At 28.4% G+C, this 22,511-nt stretch overlaps 6 protein-coding genes across 6 annotated transcripts; 4 read left to right on the top strand and 2 right to left on the bottom strand.

Moving 5' to 3' along the window:
- Positions 1-2,720: 2,720 nt before the first annotated feature.
- GO595_006515 (60S ribosomal protein L37a) lies at positions 2,721-2,999 on the bottom strand (the record flags this gene model as incomplete). Its single annotated transcript, XM_067919877.1, has 1 exon — positions 2,721-2,999. The coding sequence occupies one exon, from the start codon at positions 2,997-2,999 to the stop codon at positions 2,721-2,723; it is 279 nt and encodes a 92-aa protein (XP_067773393.1).
- A 179-nt stretch (positions 3,000-3,178) lies between these two features.
- On the bottom strand, positions 3,179-3,682 carry GO595_006516 (Exosome complex component RRP40; the record flags this gene model as incomplete). Its single annotated transcript, XM_067919878.1, has 1 exon — positions 3,179-3,682. One exon carries the CDS (start codon positions 3,680-3,682, stop codon positions 3,179-3,181), a length of 504 nt encoding a protein of 167 aa, XP_067773394.1.
- Positions 3,683-3,849: 167 nt separating this feature from the next.
- On the top strand, positions 3,850-6,222 carry GO595_006517 (TKL family protein kinase; the record flags this gene model as incomplete). The annotated part of the gene is made up of 1 exon (XM_067919879.1): positions 3,850-6,222. The coding sequence occupies one exon, from the start codon at positions 3,850-3,852 to the stop codon at positions 6,220-6,222; it is 2,373 nt and encodes a 790-aa protein (XP_067773395.1).
- Positions 6,223-7,551: 1,329 nt separating this feature from the next.
- GO595_006518 (stress protein) lies at positions 7,552-8,757 on the top strand (the record flags this gene model as incomplete). Its single annotated transcript, XM_067919880.1, has 1 exon — positions 7,552-8,757. One exon carries the CDS (start codon positions 7,552-7,554, stop codon positions 8,755-8,757), a length of 1,206 nt encoding a protein of 401 aa, XP_067773396.1.
- Positions 8,758-9,088: 331 nt separating this feature from the next.
- GO595_006519 (UV excision repair protein Rad23) lies at positions 9,089-9,733 on the top strand (the record flags this gene model as incomplete). The annotated part of the gene is made up of 1 exon (XM_067919881.1): positions 9,089-9,733. The coding sequence occupies one exon, from the start codon at positions 9,089-9,091 to the stop codon at positions 9,731-9,733; it is 645 nt and encodes a 214-aa protein (XP_067773397.1).
- A 12,019-nt stretch (positions 9,734-21,752) lies between these two features.
- On the top strand, positions 21,753-22,022 carry GO595_006520 (uncharacterized protein; the record flags this gene model as incomplete). Its single annotated transcript, XM_067919882.1, has 1 exon — positions 21,753-22,022. The coding sequence occupies one exon, from the start codon at positions 21,753-21,755 to the stop codon at positions 22,020-22,022; it is 270 nt and encodes an 89-aa protein (XP_067773398.1).
- Positions 22,023-22,511: the final 489 nt, after the last annotated feature.

Raw genomic sequence — 22,511 nt, forward strand, 5'->3', positions numbered from 1 at the left:
TTATTTGGATAACTATGAAGAACTTTCGAAAAATGATTGGGAGCTTCATAAGAAGTATATTAAAGAAGGACATAATCAGAATGAAATTGCGAAAATAATTCGAAATGATGAAATCGAAAAACTTCAAGAAATATCATCACAAGCAAATTTTGATTTTAATCAAACAGTTGAGCCATCACTTTATGAAAGATGTTCATTTGTTAATAAAGATAATGTTAGATTAATTGATTATGCAGCATTTTTCGGATCAGTTAAATGTTTTAAATATTTACTTATAAATAATGCAAAAGTAGAAAACGCCGGTAAATATGCAGTTGCAGGTGGAAATGAAGAAATTATTTATTTATGCGAACAAAATCATTCATCATTTAAAGGTGCATATGAAGATGCAGTTGAATACCATCGAAATGATATCTTTAAATATATTTATGATAATAAATTAGAAAAAATACAATCAAAGCCAAAAATGTCTGAAGATACAAATGATTTGATAAGTTTTTGTATCAAAAAAGATAATTATGAAATTTTAGCATTTTTGGAAGAAAAAGGAATTAATGTTAATCCTGGTGGTATAAATGAATCAGCAAGAAATGGAAATTTATATCTCGTTCAATATTTCCTTCAAAATAATCAAATTCCAAAAAATATTCTGCCATTTGCTTCAGAATCAGGAAATGTTGAACTTGTGAAATATGTTATAGAGCAAAAAGGAATTGATGTTAATGCAAAAACTATTCATTTGAATAATTTAATATATGTTTTAATAATTTTATATATGTTTTAATAATTTGAAATATGTTTTAATAATTTAATATATGTTTTAATAATTTGAAACAGCACTTCATATAGCAGTTAGAAATAATAATTTAGAAATAGTAAAATTACTTTTAGATAAAGGAATTGATGTTAATGCAATAAGTATTCATTTGAACAATTTAAAATATGTTTTAATAATTTTTTATATGTTTTAATAATTTGGAATATGTTTTAATAACTTGAAATATGCTTTAATAATTTATAATATGTTTTAATAATTTTGGATATATTTTAATAATTTTGGATATATTTTAATAATTTTATATATGTTTTAATAATTTGAAATATGTTTTAATAATTTAATATATGTTTTAATAATTTGAAACAGCACTTCATATAGCAGTTAGAAATAATAATATAGAAATAGTAAAATTACTTTTAGATAAAGGAATTGATGTTAATGCAATAAGTATTAATTTGAATAATTTGAAATATGTTTTAATAATTTTATATATGTTTTAATAATTTGGAATATATTTTAATAATTTTATATATGTTTTAATAATTTAGAATATGTTTTAATAATTTGGAATATATTTTAATAATTTTATATATGTTTTAATAATTTGAAATATGTTTTAATAATTTAATATATGTTTTAATAATTTGAAACAGCACTTCATATAGCAGTTAGAAATAATAATATAGAAATAGTAAAATTACTTTTAGATAAAGAAGGAATTGATATTAATGCAATAAGTATTCATTTGAACAATTTAAAATATGTTTTAATAATTTAATATGTGTTTTAATAATTTGAAATATGTTTTAATAATTTAGAATTTGTTTTAATAATTTGAAATATTTTTTAATAATTTGAAACAGCACTTCATATAGCAGTTAGAAATAATAATATAGAAATAGTAAATTTACTTTTAGATAAAGAAGGAATTGATGTTAATGCAAAAACCATTCATTTGAATAATTTAGAATATGTTTTAATAATTTTATATATGTTTTAATAATTTAGAATATTCTTTAATAATATTTGACAGCAATTCAAATTGCACGACAAAAAAGTTACACAGAAATTGTAAATTTACTTCGTGCAAAAATTACAAAAAATTCTAAATGTCATCTTCAATAACATCAAATCATCAATTTCAACAAGAAATAGAAATGAAGCGTATATTGCTAACAATCAAAATCAACAAATGTTCGCATAAAACAATCGAAAGAAAAGTATCAAAACAAAAGTTGATATAACATACAACATATGAAAATCATCAAAATCACAACAAACATATTCACAAAGCAAAATGTAAATACATAAACAATAATATTATAATGTGTACGCATAAACAAATGACTTTCCGACAGCGACATGCTTGGAAGCACATTAAACAGATATGTTCAACACACATTAAATAGATATATTAGAATTTACCAATGTAAATATCATTTCGATGAAATTCAGTGATGGTTTTATTTTTTGATTAAAATCGAAATTTGTTTGTGATGATATTTCTTGAAGTTTTTCTATATCATCATTCCGAATTATTGTTGCTATTTCATTTTGATTAACTCCTTCTTTTGCATTATTTCTGATGAAGTGCAAAATCATTTTTTATAAAAGAATCAATATTATCTCTTTTAAAAAATTAAAATCCAAGATTTACATAATAATTTAATGATATGTTCATATTCATTTTTGTATTGAATAACTATTTTCAAGAATTGTTAAATCAGTTAAATTATTCTCAGTAACACAAGAAATTCGATTCTTGCGGATTTAACTAATGAACAAACTAACAAAGGATTGAAAGGAAATAATTCTAATAAATAATTTTTGATTTTGCATGAAAAGAAAAAAAAATCGAATTATAAATTACAAAATAAAAAATGTAAAAAAACATGATATTTTTTCATGCAGTTCTGATTTAGGAAATTATCATCGAATCAGTTTACTTAGCTTGTGCTTCGCGAAGACGTTTGATAGCAGCACGGGCTGTAAGAGCTGCTGGTGTTGATGGAATGTAAGCACCGCCTGTTGTTGCCTTTCCGCATTTCTGGCACTTCCAAATACCAACAACTGTTCTTCTGACTGATGTCTTTCCGCAGAATGGGCATGGATACTTTTTGCGTTGTGATATTTCGATCTTCTTGATTGTCTTACGGAGAGATGCGCCATAACGAACGCCATATTTACCGACAATTCCAACTTTCTTTGTTCTGCGAGCCATTTGAAAAAAGGAGGACCAAACCTCCCAAACCACCGTATCGTTATATTCAATTTTCAAAGGAATAAACGGCTGATTATCTATTTTTCTTCTTTATTAGAAAAAACTTTAATGGAATTAATTAGAAATAAATGACAAGAAAGAATAAAAGTGTAATCTGCATTTAATAATAACATATATATTTATTTTGTATCTTTCAACATTTGATCAAATACTGAGACTGGGTCATCGCTTTTAAGCGCAGTTAGTATGAAATGAACTGTTTGTATACATTTTACAGGATCACCTTTGATGTAAACTCTTCCATTTTTTGCGAAGATTTTCTCAAGAGAAACTTTATCAAGAAACCCATACTGGATTACCCTTTCAATGTCGCTCATCCTACTACGAAGGAGAGTACCTCCTGTTAATCCACCTAGATTTGGAATTTTTTTTGAAATGCATGTTAAAACAACTTCACCTGCTTCTGGAACGCTTTCAACTAAAGCAGCAACTAAATCACCATGTTTAAACTTCGGACAATTTTTTTTTGTTGCTCCTTCGAATGATAATTGTGGGAGAATTGCAAAATGATAAAATCCGATATCAACAAGCCATTCTTCTCCATTTTTCTTGTCAATTATTCCTATGACCAAGTCATGAATTTTTGGTTGGTAAAAAGGATTTAAATGTCCTGTTGTAGTCATCCTCCTAAATTTAAACAAACACAGTAAAAACGAAAGTGTAAAAAGTCACTTTTCCCCAAGAAATAATCGTTATTAATTTTCAGAAGGTTATAGGCAATGGCAAACCAGTATTTGTGAGAAATTTTGGTAGACACAATTTTTTTTAATTCAATTTTTAGCAACAGAGGATGACAGATGAGGTTCCAAAACTATCAGAACTAGCTCAAGAACTCCAACGGATTTGTTCTGAGTTAGAAGGTCTAGCCCATCAAACAGTTGCGCACCGTAGAAAATTTTTTTATGCATGTTATCAATTTCATCATTTCATCAACATCTTTTCACAGAATTCAACAGATGACCCAATCAACCAAGAACAGATTGATGCGTATCGTCAAATAGTTGATATGGCTAGAGAATATCAATTATTATTCGGACAAAATATGATTCAAAATTGGGCTCATTCAGCTCTAGAAAATCCATCATCATCAGTTGCAGCAGAATTATGTTCCATGTCTTCACGTCTTCATGATATAACATCAATCATTGATGAAGAGGCAGCAAAAGCTTTTGATCCTGTTTCAAACCAGTGGCTTCAATTTCATATCTTAGATCTCAATGCTATAGCTACTTCTTTTTCCCAATATGTTGCACAGCCAAATGATCCAACTGCTGCAATAATGGCTGAAAGACTCAATTCTATCAAATCATTTCTTAAACAATTTCAACACTCAGACTCTCCTAACGCTAGCCAAGCCATATCCCCCATTCCAGTTCATTATCAACAATGGAGGATTGATCATTCAGATATGGAAATTGTAAAAGAAACAGGATCTGGTATAAGCTCTGTTGTTTATTATGGTTATGACAAGCGTAATGGCCAAGAAGTAGCCATTAAGCAACTTAAATTCAAAAAACTTACTGGACAAAAACTTCAATCATTTCAACGTGAACTAAGTATACTAGCTACTGCTGAACATCCCACATTACTTAAATTTGTAGGAGCCACAGCTACACCACCATATTGGATTGTTACAGAATGGATGCCGAATGGTAATCTTTATCAAGACCTTCATAAAAACCATCAGCTAAATGAAACAATGCGCACCATAGCAATGTTTGATGTAGCTCGTGGTATGCAATTTTTACATTCTCGCCACATCATTCACCGTGACTTGAAATCGCTTAACGTTCTCCTCGATAGAAACGGTTTGACTCGAATTGCGGATTTCGGTTTTTCGCGACGAGCAACTAAAGATGACATCATGACACGGAATGTAGGTACACCACATTGGATGGCACCTGAATTAATGAACACTGAAAGTGGTTATGACAACAAAATTGACGTATATGCTTATGCTATTCTTTGCTGGGAATTATTAACTTGTCAATTACCATATCAAGGCTTAGAACATACACAAATCATAGCAATGGTTATGTTTAATAACATGAGACCTCCATTTCCACAAAATGTATCAGCTCCATTAAAAACATTGATTTCAGATTGTTGGGATCGTGATCCTAAAATGCGACCATCATTCAGTCAAATAGTACGCCGGTTTCGTAACGGTGATATCTTTTTGGAAGGAGCTAACAAAGAATTTGTCATGAAATATATTAACTCAGTTTCAGCTCAAGACAATTACGAAGTCGAAGACACAATTGAAACACAGTTATCTTCAATGCCAATCAATGAGGATGAAATCAATGTCTCATCAGATACAATTGAAGAATTTATAACGACATTAGAAAAAGATGGAGTGCCACCTGATTTATTACAGCGATGTTGGGATCCCATTATGAAGATTGATCAAAAGACATATCCTGACTTATACCGAAGAGGGCTTTGTGTATTTTTAAGTACAAACTATGTACATAAAGCGGCCGAAGAACTGCGTAAACTCCCACATGATTCATTACCGCCAAAGATAGTTCAGACAGCCATAGCTGCTATCCCCACAGGTAATGATGATGTTGATTCTACGCTTGTAATTGTTGCATGTAAGAATGGCTTTGCTGCTGAAGCTGCTTTACATGCGTTAAATCATAATGACATAAAATTAGCGCTTGAAGTAGCAGCACAAAAAGGGATACCAAAAGAGAAAACCCAAACATTAGCTGAACAATGTATAAATTTTGTTAATGATGAAGATCCTATGATGTGTGTTGCTGCCATCAGATGTTTAGTTAGTATGGAGCAAGCGAAGAAGATCGAAATTGATACCCTGAAAGCGCATATGCAATCAAAGAATAACACGCTAAGATTCGCCGCTTACATTTCTGCCGCTGAAATGTGTACAGAAGGTGTAAAGCTGCCAATTGATTTGATTGACGCGCTGGTCATAAAGTCTGACAGTGAACCGTTAATTGCCAGCATTTTGATAGCAGCGGCAATAAACCGAGAAATTGCTGAGCATCTAATTAATACTTATTTGTACGGAAATAAGATATCTAAGGAATTGATCAACGAAATTGTAAAGGTGGCTTCGAAACATAAGGAACTACAAGAGCTTATTAAAAAAATACCGGAAAAAATGCTATCTTCAAAAGAAGATTCAACTTGAAAAATTGGGTGAATGTCATTCAATAAACGTTTTATTATTTTACGAAATTGAAATATTTTTCATGGTTTTATTCTTTGTTTCGTTGGGATTTTTTATAAATGAATCGATCGATGTTTTGTTGATTCAAACTTATTTCCTTCTTCCAATATTCTTTTGTACATTGATATGCATATAATAGTTAATAATATTCAACTACGATGAGATGAAAATGAACAAAAGAAAAAAAAAATGAAAATAAATTTCTGAAGCTCGTTAATTTTGGCGCCAAAAAATAAACGGGCACAACAATTTGGTTCAATATTTGAATTTCGGAAATAAATGAATGAAGAAACAAAGAAAAATGCCCAAATTTTATTGATACTGTAGCTTTATACCCAATACTATTTGTGCCAAAAAGCAATGATCCCAATTATTCAGATAGTTTTGATTCATTTGTGAAAGAATTGAAAATAATCAATTTACAAACATAAATGAAACACTTGATGAGGTGGAAGAAAAGGTAAAAATTTTAGAAAACTGGGGATCCTTCTTTAAAGAAATTCTTTTTCTGTAAATTGCAATATTATTAAAAAAGAAATTCTTTTTTTTTTTTCAAGTAGAGAAGTTAGTGATTTGAAAAAAATAATATCAAGTGAACAGCCTGAGTTAAACCTTAAGGGCAAATCTCTTAATCTCATATATCTTAACCCTCTTACAATAAAACATTTGAATGAATACAGAAAAAAAACAGTGTTCAATAAACTATTTTATATCCATGCATAAATCAGCAATTTTTTGGCCTGTGAAATAACAAATGATAAATAAAAATTAGGTATTTGCTTTGAGCAAATTCCAAGATTTAACGTTCAAAACTCATATGACACTTTTCGTATCGTTCTGACGATCATTCCTTTCAAATATCGATCGATAAATAAACCGTCAATTAAATCAATGATTAAAATTTTCATCTCTTCAGCTGAGAATCTCTCAAATCCTTCTTCTGGTTCACTTCCAGATCCATATGTTTGTGTTTTTTCTGATTCTTTAGGTTTACATTTTTCATTAGGTAAAAATGAATACATTAAAAAAACTTCAAATCCAGTTTGGGACAGCGATTTCAGCAAACCAATTGTATTTCCATTTTTTTACGCCGAAAAATTAGTTTTGAATATTTATGATCATTATAGACTCCTCAAAGATCAATGGATTGGGAGTGCTTTTGTTTCACTTCAGCCAAAAGATCATGACAAAATCATTAAGGTTCCTGTGATAACCAAGAATTCTCAATCTTCAGACAATTTATTGGAACCAACGATCACAATAAAAATTTGTCTCCCAGAAAAAAATTTTATGCTTAATCATCATATCAAAGATTGCTATGGATACCATATCTTCTTCACCTATCCAGAACAATTCTTTCCAGAACCATCTGAGTTTAAAATTTACACACGCGAATTTACCAAAGCTGGTAATGACATCAAATGCGCACAGCTTAACACTAACATTGAATCTCTTCCATATTTCCAATGCTCTAATACTTTATTATATGGTCCTAGTGGATTAACTCCATTTATCCGACTTCTCTTTAACCATTCTTTGTATGTTATTTTTATCACTTCCACCACTTACATTGGGGATGTTACTGTTAATTTTGTGACTATTCCATATTTTTGTGAATTTTATACTGGAAACCAGATAACTGTTCGTAACATATTTCATCACATAATGGTCATGCAAGTTACAGTTCATGTTTCACCAGGTGTTCTCACACTTGTCCCAGTGACCATTTCGCCCATCGGCATAAAAAAAGTGTCAACAAACAACCTCATATATGACATGTCATGTGACATCAATTCATGTGTTTCAAAAGTGTTATACCCATCCAAAAGGTTATGGCAACGAATAATATCCATCCCAGAGAACCCCGTAACCTTACTGCAAGCTCTGGATTTCCTTAGACTTAATTCGCCACCTTCAATTTCTGTTGCATTAGGATGGGAAAATTGTGATATCGACTTATCATGTGTAACATATTGCCTTACGAAATCAAACAGTTATCGAATCTCAAGAGTTGTTTACTATTCAAACTTGAACGCATATAATGGATCTATTGAACATAGTGGTAATTGTCCATATGGTTGCGAAGTGGATGAAGATGGGAAACAGGGTAGAAATGAGGATGACGAAACCATAAGAATTAAATTAACGCAACTTCCAAAATCTATTAAATTCATCGCATTCTGCGTTTCGTCTTGTCATGAAAAACAGCTTGATAGTGTTGACGCTGGTTATATGAGAGTGACATCATTGAGCAAAACTTTCGAATTTTTGTTCTTCCCTTTATCTAAAGCAAAGCACACCGCGTCGGTAATAGCACTTGCTGAAAGGAAAGAAAACGACATTTGGGATATCATTCCATTGTATTATAATATGAATAGGAAGCAACCAACGGAATTGGCTGATTCGTTCTTGGAAGTGCTAAACAACGAAGAAGCTTTTAAAAATATTATGAGCGAGGCATTGAAAAATAAGGGCGACCCGAAATATTTGATATGAGATTATCGTTAATGAGTAAAAATTTTTGCGATAAGAGAATTAGTGATTTGATAACGTCAATTTTTTTACGGTTCCCCGGACAAGAAATAATCCCAATGGTCACTGGCCGGAAAATACCAAATAAAAAATATATAATATTGTTTAATTCAATGATATACCTTCAGGGGTTAAACATTGAAACAGAGAACTCTTGGACAAAATATAGATGTTTTTATGGTTTGATCAAGTGTGTGGTACGTGTGTAGGTGGCCGGGTACGGCCAATTTTTTTGACAAAATTAATTTTGCTTAAAATAATTTAATTTCAAAGCATTTTCACTGACATATATAATATGAAAGTCTCGTTTCGTCTATTAAGCGGGAAATCATTCATCTTTGATATGAACCCAGATCAAACACTCGAAGAAGCAGAGAAAATGCTAAAAGAAGTTTGTGATTTCAGTTCTGGTACAATTTCTTTTGTATATAAAGGTCAAAGATATCAAAAAGAAGACAAACTTGAAACACTGAACTACACAGATGGATTTATCATTGTGTTTTACAAGTTTAATCCACAAGCTCAAAAATTACCCGAACAACCACCTCAAGCTAAAACTGATGAAACAGGTGATATCAAACAGGAATTGGAAAAAGAGGCTGAAGATCCATTGGTATTACTCAGATCGATGATTCTCCAAAATCCTACAGATTCTATCCAAATCTTATTACAAACAATTGCCGAAAGAAATCCAAAACTTTGTTCGAAAATTAGAAACAACCCTAAGCCATTTCTTAAGGCTCTTGGATTAAATCCCGATATGTCTTCAATGTTTAAAAATGAGCATCCGATTCTCAATCAGTTAACTCAAGAGGACATGGATGCAATTCACAGACTTGAAGAACTTGGATTTGATGAAATTACAGTTATACAAGTTTATCTTTTTTGTAACAAAGATGAACAATTAGCAGCAAATTGTTTAATAAATATGGACTATTAAAATAAAAATAGAAGTAAATTTGTACTTAATAAAACTTCTTTCTGATTTCATTTTATTTCATATTATTATAAATAAATACCATTTATTAAGGGTCAATTATTACCACTAAACAATACAAATAAAAATACTTTTTATATTCAACAAAGTAACTTCGCAGTGTATATTGTTATATAAAAAAAATCATTAGAATCAATCCGTTTGCAAGAATATGAACATTAATGTTCCATAAGTCTTTGCCTTCTAGAATAAATTTTTTTAAATCCTTGTCAACCAATACAGTATTTTCTTTATCTTTTTCAGTAATATAGAAAAAAATTTCAGTAAAATTTTTATCAGAAAGATTTTTATAATTGGAATAATTTGAATTATTTTGAGATACTTTTATATTTTGAAGTTTTGTGTATTGTAAATAAGCATATTTCCAAACAAAGTGAATGATTTTAGAAATGTGAAATTTGTTAACGAAGCAAATTCTTGAAAAGTTGCAATATGGAATTAATGTAACTTATACACATGCATATATTCTTGATAACTTATTTTTTTAATAATTCCATTTTATATTTGTATGTTTCCAGCCTTTTGGAAGGGGATTTAAATTACATAATCAAGATGCCTTTCATACTTACATAAAATGGTATTTATAAAAAATTCAAAAAATATACTTCACATGATATTTTATTTAAGATTCAGCATTATTTTCATTGATAATTTTCAATGAATTGATCCAATTTCTCGATGAAATTATCCATATTTTCTTGTGATTGTTGGTGTTGATAGACTTCGACAATCGCATTCATAATATTATCCAATTCTTTCAACGAACCTTTAACAACATTTTTTTCAACCAACTCGAAATAGCTTCCAAAGAAACTCATAATAGCATTAATTAATATTTTGTCCTCAGTTGCCACAAATAATTCAGACAAAATTTCAATGAAATTATTTGCAGTCAAAAAGTTCAAAATTTCAATGTTGCCATTTTGAATTAACTTGAAAAGAAATTTGACGATTAAAATTTTTGAATTAAATTTTGAAACTTTCAATTCTTCGATGTATAAAACCAAAATATTATTCGCTAATAATGACCCAATTAAACTTGGGTAACTCGCACACATAGACTCACATAAAGCTAACATATGTGTATGTACATTATCTTTCGTCTTTTTCCACACATGACAATACCAATTCCAACTCAATTTTGTTAAAGTAAATTCTTTAATTTCATTCGAACCAAAATTAAATAACGTCGTTAAAAGTAAAAAAGAAGTTATTAAAATATTTTCATTTTCATTGTTTTCTATTAGCCAAATTAAAATTGGTACAGTTTCAATGTTTAAAACATTACCAATTATTTCTTTCCAATTATTTAATATTATGTTTAAACAATATAACCCTTGGACTTGGTACGCTTTGATTCCTGGGTTTATGTATTTATAAAGTGTTTGTGCCAAATTAATTATCTCTTGTTCATCAAATAAATCAGCTTGTTGTAGATACCCACTAATAGCATAAAATAGGATTTCATAGTTCGGCTCTTCGATTTCGTAGTTCAAAAAAACTGTAAGTGATTGAACCATTTGATGAAAATAATACATTGCACCAAGACGAGAATAATTGGATATGTTACATATGCACGTAAGAGCATTATGTACATATGGATTTGTTGGTGATGAAAAAATAAAATTTAACAAATCTTGTGGAAATGTTGGATCAAGTTGATTATTAAAAAGTTGTTCAATACACCTCCCACGTGAAAGAAATTCTAAGAGCTGTAAAGATGAATAAAATAATGGAGTGTTAGGATAATTGTGAATAAACATTTTGAGAAATCTTGGTGTGGAATTGGAATTAAAAGTACAATATGGAATATAAAATGAATCGTGATCTAATGAGAGAATCCTTTGAACTATTTCGTAAACACCTTGATAATCAATATCGGTAAATAGAAATTGGGCTAATTGTGATGATAATTCTTCACATTGCTGAGTAAAATGTCTTTGACTTTCTGAATTTATCAATTCTTGCTTGTAGTTGTATGGTTTAAATTGGTATATAGTTTTTGATAGATCAAGAATTTCCTTTTCTATCATTATTGTGGTAAATTTTAGTTACAAAAAAAATGTCAGCGCAAACATTCACAAATTTTTTTGATATTTATTTTTTCTTTCAATTTAATTATAAACGTATTTCTTAAGATTTGGGAAAATTGGAATCATATTTCCATAGTTTATAATTTTTAGCTTCATACAATACTTCTTTTAAAGTCGTGTTCAAAATGCAATTCTGTAATATTAAATGAATTCAATTCGAACTAATAGGAAATAATAATAAATATTTTTTCAAAATTTTATAAATTGATGCTCCAAAACTTTTATAAAAGAGAACATCATATCATTACTCCTTATAACACTTCTCTTCAACCTTACAATGAAAAATCATTAAAATTAAAATAAATTTCTTGTTTTTTCCTCAACTAAAATTTACATTCAAGATACTTTAAACATAATATTTTTAATTAATGAAATATAATATAATTACTTACTTACTATTATTCATTTTGTATGAAAATTATGTTTCATTACTACGTCAAAAAAATCTTGAAGAAATCTTTATAGCATATGTTATAAACTCATTAATTGTAATAAATTCAAAGTTTGGCTTCACGTAAAAATTATTTTATTTTTGAGCTCAAAATCACATAAGTTTGAGAATTTTTTTTAATAATTATCCAAAAGTTTTTGACATTCAAAGAACGTTATTATGAAAATGAAAGAAGTTCTATCAATAATATATAAAATATAAATTTAGTCAGTTTATTGAATAATACTGTTTTAGTCAACTGACATTGTTTTAATTTAAAGTTAAGCAAGCATTTTTTCGTATGGCAGGTGCTTATCAATTTATATATAGCATACAATCGCTTGTTCAAAACTATTATTTTTGCGCGATGTTTTTCTTATTTGGAACAGTAATATCAACGCACACATTTATGAATGGAAGACTAGAAATTCGTAATCAAACAACAACTGGATTTGACGATTATAGGGAAGACACACATCATCTAGTCATCACTGAAAGTGTTGAAGAAGTAAGTAATTATTCATTTAATAATTGGACGAATCTTGTAAGAGTTGATATTTTCAGAAGTTTTTATAAGATTGTAAATATCATGCATTATTCTTTTGCTTATTGTATTAGACTACAAAATATTTCTTTTGGAAATACACATATGATTTTGGACTATGCATTTTTTTCTTGTCAAGAATTAGAAATTATCATTCTTACTGATTCGGTAAGATCAATTGGAATTAGTGCTTTTGAATTTTGCACAAGCTTATTCAGACTTGATATAGGCGAAAATATATATTCTATTTCTAGTGCTGCATTTCGAAATTGTTTTAACTTAAAACGTGTTAAAATTCCTGATAAAGTGTATCAATTTCAAGATTCTATATTTTTAGATTGTCATAAATTATCCGAAGTTAAACTTGGTAAAAGTATCACCAAAATTAGTAATTGTTCTTTTGGGGAATGTTGGGAGTTAGAAAGAATCGTAATACCCAATTCAGTTACTAAAATTGGAAGTTATGCATTTTTACATTGTCATAAGTTAATATCTGTCGATCTTGGTATAAATATTGTTGAAATTTGTACTCATGCATTTGAATTATGTGTAAATTTAGAAAATATTCAAATTCCAAATTCAGTAACCTTGATTGAAGAATATGCATTTGCTAATTGTACAAGTTTAGCAAAACTTAAAATCGGTAATAATGTAAAAATTATAGGTGGTTTTGCATTTAAAAATAGTGGTGTAGAAAATATAGAATTCCCAAATTCTGTTATAAAAATTGGTAACTTTATATTTTCATATTCTAAATTAACAAAAGTTAAAATCGGTGACAATATGAAAATTATAGGAAATTATGCTTTTTCAGAATGTTTTCAATTAACAGAAGTAACTTTAGGAAAATATGTTCAAATAATTGGAAATTCCTCATTTACGAAATGTAGTAAAATAAAAAGTATTATTTTCCCAGATTCTGTTATCGAAATTTGTGAAGATGCATTTTCTGAATGTAGTGGGTTATCAGAGATTAAATTTGGCGAAGGTTTAGAAATAATTGGAATTAATTCATTTAATGGATGTTCTGCTAAGTGTATTACTATCACGAATTCAGTTCGTACTATTTGCATTCATGCATTTTTATATTGTATGCAATTAACAGAAGTTATAATAGGAAAAAGTGTTGAAACTATAGGAAATGGAGCTTTTATGTTTTGTACCAAAATAACATCAATAATAATTCACCATGCATTAATCATAGAAGATCATGTCTTTGGGTCATGTCATGCTTTATCAATTATTACATTACCAAACACATTATATCAAATTGGGAATTATGTATTTGATAGTTGTCAAGGCTTAAAAAACATTGAATTACCAAATTCTGTTATTTCTATTGGAAGTTGTTTATTTTATGAATGTACTAGATTAGAAAAAATAGTTTTATCAAATTCTTTAAAATCTATTGAAGTAAAATCGTTTTATAAATGTATAGTTTTAGTGACCGTAATTTTTGGTTCATCGGTTGAAATTATCAAAGAGGAAGCATTTTCAAGTTGTGTAAAATTAGAACAAGTTTTAATACCAAATTCAGTTAAATCCATTGAAAACAGAGCTTTTATGGATTGTCAGAAATTATTGGATGTTTTTATTGGCTATGGATTAAAATCGTTTTCTAATGATGCATTTATTTTTTGTCCTCAATTACAAAGAATTCGAATCTCTGAAAGTAACCCATATTATTCCAATTTTAATAATGATGGAATTATTTATGATAAAGGTATTAATACATTAATATATTATCCTCGTGGGAAAAAAAATGTTCGATTTACAATACCAAAATTAGTTATTGTAATTAAAGAAAATTCATTTTGTAATTGTAATCATTTACAAAATATTCATATACCTTCTGCACATATAATTGAAGAATCAGCATTTGCAAATTGTCAGAACTTATTAACTATAAAATTTGGTAATCATCTTAAAATCATTCAAAAAAATGCATTTTTAAATTGTCAAAATCTTTTATGCGTTTTTTATAGTGGATTTAAAATGGATTACATTCATGAAGAAGCATTTTCTTCTGTTAGAGCTACGGAAGTTATGGTACTTTCTCATTATTTTGATAATACTTTCGGAACTTTAAAAGTTTCACATTCACAGATTAAAGAATGCCCTCCTATGCCATTTTCGAAAAATAAACATTTACCTAATCGCAATTTTCCAATCGAAGATTTACCATTCAAAGATTCATCAAATCGATCAGATTGTTCTAATTCATTCTCATCGAAAACATTTGGTCAATATCCAAATAATATACATGATAATACAACAATTAATTTCCAAGACGAAACTTCAAAAACAATTTCTGCTGGAATTTTGGTTAGTATTATATGTGGTTCAGTTGCAATTTGTTTGATATTAATTGGGATTTTGGTATGGTTTGGTAAAAATGCAAATCAATCTTCTTCAAAAATGATTGAACAGATATATACTAACAATGATACTCCAGCAAGAAATGAAAGAGTAAGTGAAGAAATACAAGAATTCATGAGAGAAGATTCAGATCAATGGATTTGAAAAAAAAAAAAATTTTAGTTATGTTTTTAATTTTAGCTCTTCATATTGTATTAATTTTTCTTTGTCAATAACATAAGTAAATACATCAATTTTTCTATGTAATCTTTTGATTTTTACAATTTTTATTAAAGCATAATAATTGTATCGTTTAAAATGAGATTACACAAAATTTAACAAAATATAATAAAATTTTAAGAAGAACTTCAAAGAAAAATGAGTTTATTTTGCAATTTTTCATATGATACAAAAACATTAACAATTAAATTCGATATAAAAATCATTTATTTATTTATCTGCGTTTTCGTTCATTACCTTATAGCACTCTGCGAATCTTTCCTTATCTTCTTGTGTTAAGTTTGCCAACTGATTTACCCACATCACGTCAACCAGTTCTTTACATTCGCACAACATTTCCCAAATTTCTTTTGCGATTGCGATCAAGTCCTTTGGCACTTTTTTCATTTTCATTTTTTCTTTTCTTATAATTTTCCTTGCGAATATGTAATACGGCTTTTTCTCTTCTGCGATGCAAATTTTTCTCAACATTTTTAGTAAAGGCTTTAAGTCCAAGTTCAGGACGCATTGACCCCATTGTTCTCTTTTCTTGACTCCATCTTTACCTTTTTTCTCAGGCGGTAAAACGGCCTTCAAAGTGTTCATCATTTTCTCCAATTTATTTTTATAATTTTTCAACTTCATTATGAAGTATTTATGTTTCGTAAATTTTTCTTTTTTCATTTCTTTTAACGTCGAACAATTTCGTATTGAAGGCAAAGGTTCATTTGGTATAAATATATATCGAATAACATAAGATTCTTCCCAATTACATTTAGAATTAATTATGTTATCAGTAAAGAACTCATTAATTTCTAATTGCTCAAAGTCTTTCCGTAAATATCGTAACTTTAAAAACTGGACAATGTTCAAATTATTATTCAGTTCTAACATTGGCTTATCATCGGCTGTGACGAATTTAATTTGATCACATTTCGATGAGATGAAATCATGATATTGTTCAATCGAATTATAATCACGTTCGAACAATTTAATTGCGTTTGTAAACCCTAAAATTTCACGTGGTTTACCATTCACAAACATATAATTAAACTCAATGTTAGGTACAATATTATCAGATAATGCACTATAACTATCACAAACTAATGAAAACAAATACCCAAGTAATGGGAACTCACGTTGATTTTCCAAAAACTCAAACAAATATTCAGTTACATTCGATATTAAAAAATGCAAATTTGCTTTTTGACAATATATCATTGCTTTTTGTAAATTATCACCTATAGATAATGGCGTAAATAATTCACTTTCTAAGACTAAATAACGTGAATATTCCGGATATTGTGAGATATCTATCGATGGCTCATTAAAGATAAATCGAAATGATGAAAATCCTTTTGAAGGAATTCCATCAATAATTTGATTCTTACATTTGAATACTTCCGCTATAAATCCACATAAATGCCATTGAGTTACAAATGCTGATGTTATATCATTATTTTGTAAATGTAAATCAACTATATGTTGATAAATACGTCCGCGAATTGATGCAAAGTTTTTATATTGGCCATATGCTATATCTAAGAACTTATTAATTTGATGATCATGAACTTTCTCACTTGAAGCTTTTGTTAAATCGTCGAATATCTTTTGGAATTTATTACCATATGTATTATTTAAATATTTAAAGAAACATATGAAATGTTGTTCTGATAAAACACTATCACAAATAGCATATTCTAATGCAATTGAACATCGTTCACTACTTGAATTCGAAATTTTTTGTTCTTCTTCAATTAACCAATTTAAAAATCCGATTGCATAACAACGCGAAGTTTTATAATTGTTTTGTGTGATGGGTACAACAGCATTAATTATTTGAGATAATAAAGAAGAATGTTCAACGAATATTAATTTCGTACATTTCGTTATAAAGAATACTAATGAATGATATATACTTTTTAAGGATTTCTTAACTTGTTTTTTAGATTGAAGTAATTGTATTAATAATTCAAAGATTTTCCCTAATGTATCAATTGGTATATTATTAACTAATTCATAAAATCGTAAAAATAATAAAATTCGTAAAGTGAATTCTTCAGTATATATAATATCATAACGCATTCCATCTTCTTCATTTTCATTACTATTATTAGTATTAGTATTTGTGTCTGTTAAACTTTCCGTTGTATTATTACTATCAATATCATCATGATTACATGAGATTTTATCAATCATGTTTTTACTTACAATAATTATTAAGATTTCAATAAATCGTAATTGATTATCTGCTGATAATATATTATAATATGATAAAAATTGTTTGGGATCACAATCACGTAATATCAACAAAATAAATGATGATAATACTGATTTATCATCAAGTTGACTTGTAAATGAATCATAAAATGTGAAAATGATACTTAAAAGTGGGAAAATAACAAAAATGATTTTTCTCGATTGTTTTAATGTCGAATATTTTTCAATTGTATTCGATAATATAATTAATGCTTCAACTGCATTTGTTATCATATTATTTTCGGTGAATGAAATTGTTAAAGTTTTATAGAAATATGATAAAATTGGTACATATGGACTAATCGGTATAACTTTATTCTCTTTTAATTTACATGAATCAATTAATGATTGGATGAAATCATAAGAGTGGAATAATATATTATATACTATAAAACAATTTGGACATGGTAACTTAGTTACATATTTAAATGCAATTCGATGTACAATTTTATTCGGAAAATACATTTGTAACATTAATATAAATGATGAAATCGATTCAATTAAATTTATGTTTGTAAATTTCGGATCAATTGTTATACTTTTTAATAACAAATCATTAATTTCTTCTTCATTAATATAATTCTCGATACACATCGATTTAAACAAGATTAAAAAGAATGGAAATGGTGAAGAACTAATTATCTCTAATGAATCAATTAATTTCTTCGTATATAAAGTCGTAAAACCTTTTTCACATGAGAAATAATGTTCAATAAATACACGCGTTAATAAATTGTTCTTTGGAAACAATGAAAAAAAATAATTGAAATCTAAATTCGTTATTCGTTCATTAGTTAAATTTAACGCAATTAAATATAATGAAATACTCGGATACATCGGGTTCTCAAAATCGGGTAATATTTGATAATCATTTTCATTCTCTTCTAAAAGTAATGGTCGAAATGATTTAGGCGGACATACTATAGATGGAAATGAATATTGGAATTGTAAATAATTTTCATTCGATTTAAAGAATGAAAGTAATCCTTTGGAATCAAGTTTAATCCGTTCAATACCTGATGGGCGAGAAATTGGATATGATTGTGTAAATACAAGTTTCGACTTTTTCTTCTTTTCGACATTAACATAAACATCAAATACTAAATAGATTTGTTCTTGATACTTAGGACTTAATAAGAAATTTAATGTGTCTGGAAATGACATACGTTCATTCCGTAAAGTAATAGATGAAGTAGACCCAGTATCAACAGGTAATGATGAACTTGGTGAGATAAAAGTGGATGAGATCTTTTCAAGTGCTTTACCCGTATCGTTCATGGATTTCAATGAGACTTTGATGTGCATTGAATCGCGGTTTTTGTGCTTTGAATTTTTCGAATTGAATTCAATTTGAATGCCCGAAACCGTTAAGAGAGATGATGGATAAAAATAATTGTTTGCTGTAAGCTTAGCAACATTATCAATATTCGGTTCTGATAAAATTTCCGCTGTGAAGCTAACACCAATCTTAAGGTTCGGCTTTTTAAGAAGATGTTGAGAAATTGAAAGTGATGGATCAAAAGAACACCATGTAGGAGTAATTATATGTTTCCCTTCAATGAGGCTAATTGTATATTTACCAATACCAAATGGTTGAACTTCATCTTCTTGATCTGAATTCTTCATATATAGAATGAAAACAAGAATTGGGTTACTGGATTTATTACTATTGGACATTGGAAATGGCATCATGACAGATTCAAGAGTTCGTGAATATGCTTCAAATGAATAACTTGATTTGTTAAAAAGAACACGAACCGTTTCAGTAAAAGGACCATTTTTAAAAACAAAAAACTCCATAACTGCCATGTTAAATGAAATAGAACTATTTTCATAGTTGGTTGATAGGAGATGTAGATATTTGATCGTTGAAGTAGTTGAAAAAGTTAAATATTTGTAAACATCACCTTCATCAATAGAACATATGACAGGGTTTGGATCATATGAAATTTTGCTTGTTGGTTTATTTAATTCTTTGGCAAATTTTTGAATTGATTCTTGGCTTTTTTTGTCAAGTTCTTGAAATGATGTAATATCTTCACCACAAACAAGTGATTGTTTGTGGATTTGATTTATTTGCTTTTTTTCAGGAATTGATAACGATGAAAATTTGCCTTGATTAAGATGTTCAAGCCATGGAATATCCATTAACTCGTATTGCGATAAAGAATGTAGACGAAGGGAATTATCTGTTTGGATAATCTTGAAGGTAGAATCTGATTTCTTTTGTTTTTTGTTATCCATTTTTTGCGGAAACCGTTAAAGATGAACTATTTCATAAACTATTGAAAATAAATATCAAATAAACTTATGTGTTAAATGTAATAACTTAATATAAAATTATGAATGTTATTGGCTGAGAAAATTTATCACTTGATTTTCTATGAAAACCTGTAAAAATTTTGAAAATGTTATTAAAAAAATATTTTTTAAATTTCAAATTTTTTTAAAAATATATAAATATAAATTAAAAGCAATTGAAACAGCTTCGCCTAGCTAAAATCTTTGAACTTCAATGGAAGGCATACATATCTAAATATGAATATATTCGAACAAAAAAATTGGCTAAATTAGATTATCTTAAGAAGTAAAATGATTAAAACTATGAGTTAATTTATTTTATAAACAAAAGAGAGCTTACAATGATAATAAAAGTCCGATTTAAGAAAATAAAATTAAAACATGTTCATCACAAGCGCTTAAAGCGCTTACGTGCATACTCATCCAATGCACTAACGTTGCAAATTTTGGTGAATACATTATCTTTGTGTGTCAATAAATGGGAATGATCAAAATCAATACCTGCAAGACCCAACTGAGAAACTAAAGAAGCGGCCTCGCTTGGGCTTACTTCTACAAATCCATATGTTGAAAAAAAGCTCTGCCGATGGAATAATGAACTATCTTTATGTTTGAATCCAAAAAGTCTCGAAAATACCGTTTCGTCAACCCTTATCACATAGTCAGTAATCCATTCTACTCCAAGAAATTCTGCATAAAATGGATCATCAGAAGATATCAATAGGGCATTATACAGTTTCTGATAAAAATGACAATTAGGATCATTTCGTCTTCTAAAGTAGTTCCTTACAAGGTCTCCAAATGTGACTTCTTCGTCATTCCAATATGAATATGGAATGAAACCAAGTGACTTTGGATTGAACCTTACATCTTTATCATTACAAAGTGTTATAAATTCATTGTCACTAACAGTTAAAAGTGGTTGGATAAGAGGAGTTGGTGATGATTTCTGTTTTTTGATATGATTTTTTGAAAGTGGAAGAACAGGTGGCTTTATAGACTCCTCTAAAAATGGTAGCGATGCTTTTGGCCGATGAGATATAGTTACATTGAAAGTATCATTTCGAATGATAGATTTATTTGGATTAATATTCTCGATATTGAAATCAATAAAACTAGAAGCATTTACATGGAATTGTATAGGCTCACTAAAGTCAATTGGGGAAGAGAAGTCATTGGTTTGAAGGAACATGTTTAAATATTACGAAATTGACGTTGGAAATTTTGAATGCAAAAATCAAACAGAGGGCTCTCAAATAATGAATTAATATTTCGGTTAGATCAATCGTAACGTACTGACTGTATAGAAAGCGACACTTTTCAGAAGAAGTCGATAATTTTTCAAGATTTTTTATTTGATGTGAAAATAATTTACTAAAACTCAAACAAAATAATTAACATATTTTTTTAGGAATCAAAGGAAATTTTTTAAGGAACAATCTAAATTTTTCTGCTGAAAGTTATTCACCCAAAAACACTATAAATATTATCGGTTAAATGTCAATTTGACAAGAATTTGCAGCTGGGAGCTCAGCCGATCAAAAAGTATACAAATGAGTGTCATAATGACACTCATCTTTTTTAGAATAAATAGTTTTATCTTCGTTTACCATGGATATATTCGCATGCAAAGTGATATATAATATAGCCATTCATTATTGATATTATATATTAATAAGATAAAGCTAGAAAAATTATATTTATCGAAAAATTGAAATTTTTATATTGTATAGGAAATAAAGTTAAGAAACTTCAAAAATGTTTTTGTTTATTGGATTGTTATTAAGGTGGGAGCACCTCGCAGATCCACCTAAAAAAGAGCCTGTTCCAAATGTTTATGTTGGACAAAGAGTTTATGTTTCAGGCACACTTTATTATACTTCATATTGTGATCCAGGAGATGACCGTGGAACTGTTAACGGATATTACTATGTCATGAAGTATGTAGAAGGCAGAAGAGCACCAATTTGCATTAGCAGTGATGGCAGTGGTTACACAGGTTGGGTTAAAGAATCTGCAATCAGATAAGTAAAAAATTAATTTTCCGATTTTTGGAACAATTATTTATCAAATGAAACCTTTAATCACGTTAACACTTAGACAAGTCCTGTTGTTCTCGAATTTCCGAGTAGAACCACAAAATCAACTCAAAGCAAATTCGATACATGTAAATTATATAAAATTGTGAGTTCGAAAATTTTTAGCCTGTCAAAAACATGTGCAATTGGAGAAATCAAATCAAAAATAGTTTTTTATTTACACAATCATATGAATAGATATGCGCACTTGTTTCACGATTTACTATAAACATAACATTCAATTCTTTAGTGAAGATTATTTGCATCAGTTATTATATTCGGTTCGAGGTTCATTTACAATTTTAATATCATTGAAAGAACATGTAATACTGTTTCTCTTATATATGCACGTATTTTGGTGAGCAAAAGTCTATGACATAACCAAATAAATTTGATTAAATGGTAAAACCACATTGTTATCATTAATTGCAAAATTCAG

Source organism: Histomonas meleagridis (genome assembly GCF_020186115.1).
Source record: "Histomonas meleagridis strain 2922-C6/04-10x chromosome Unknown contig_44, whole genome shotgun sequence".
Taxonomy (NCBI): domain Eukaryota; phylum Parabasalia; order Tritrichomonadida; family Dientamoebidae; genus Histomonas; species Histomonas meleagridis.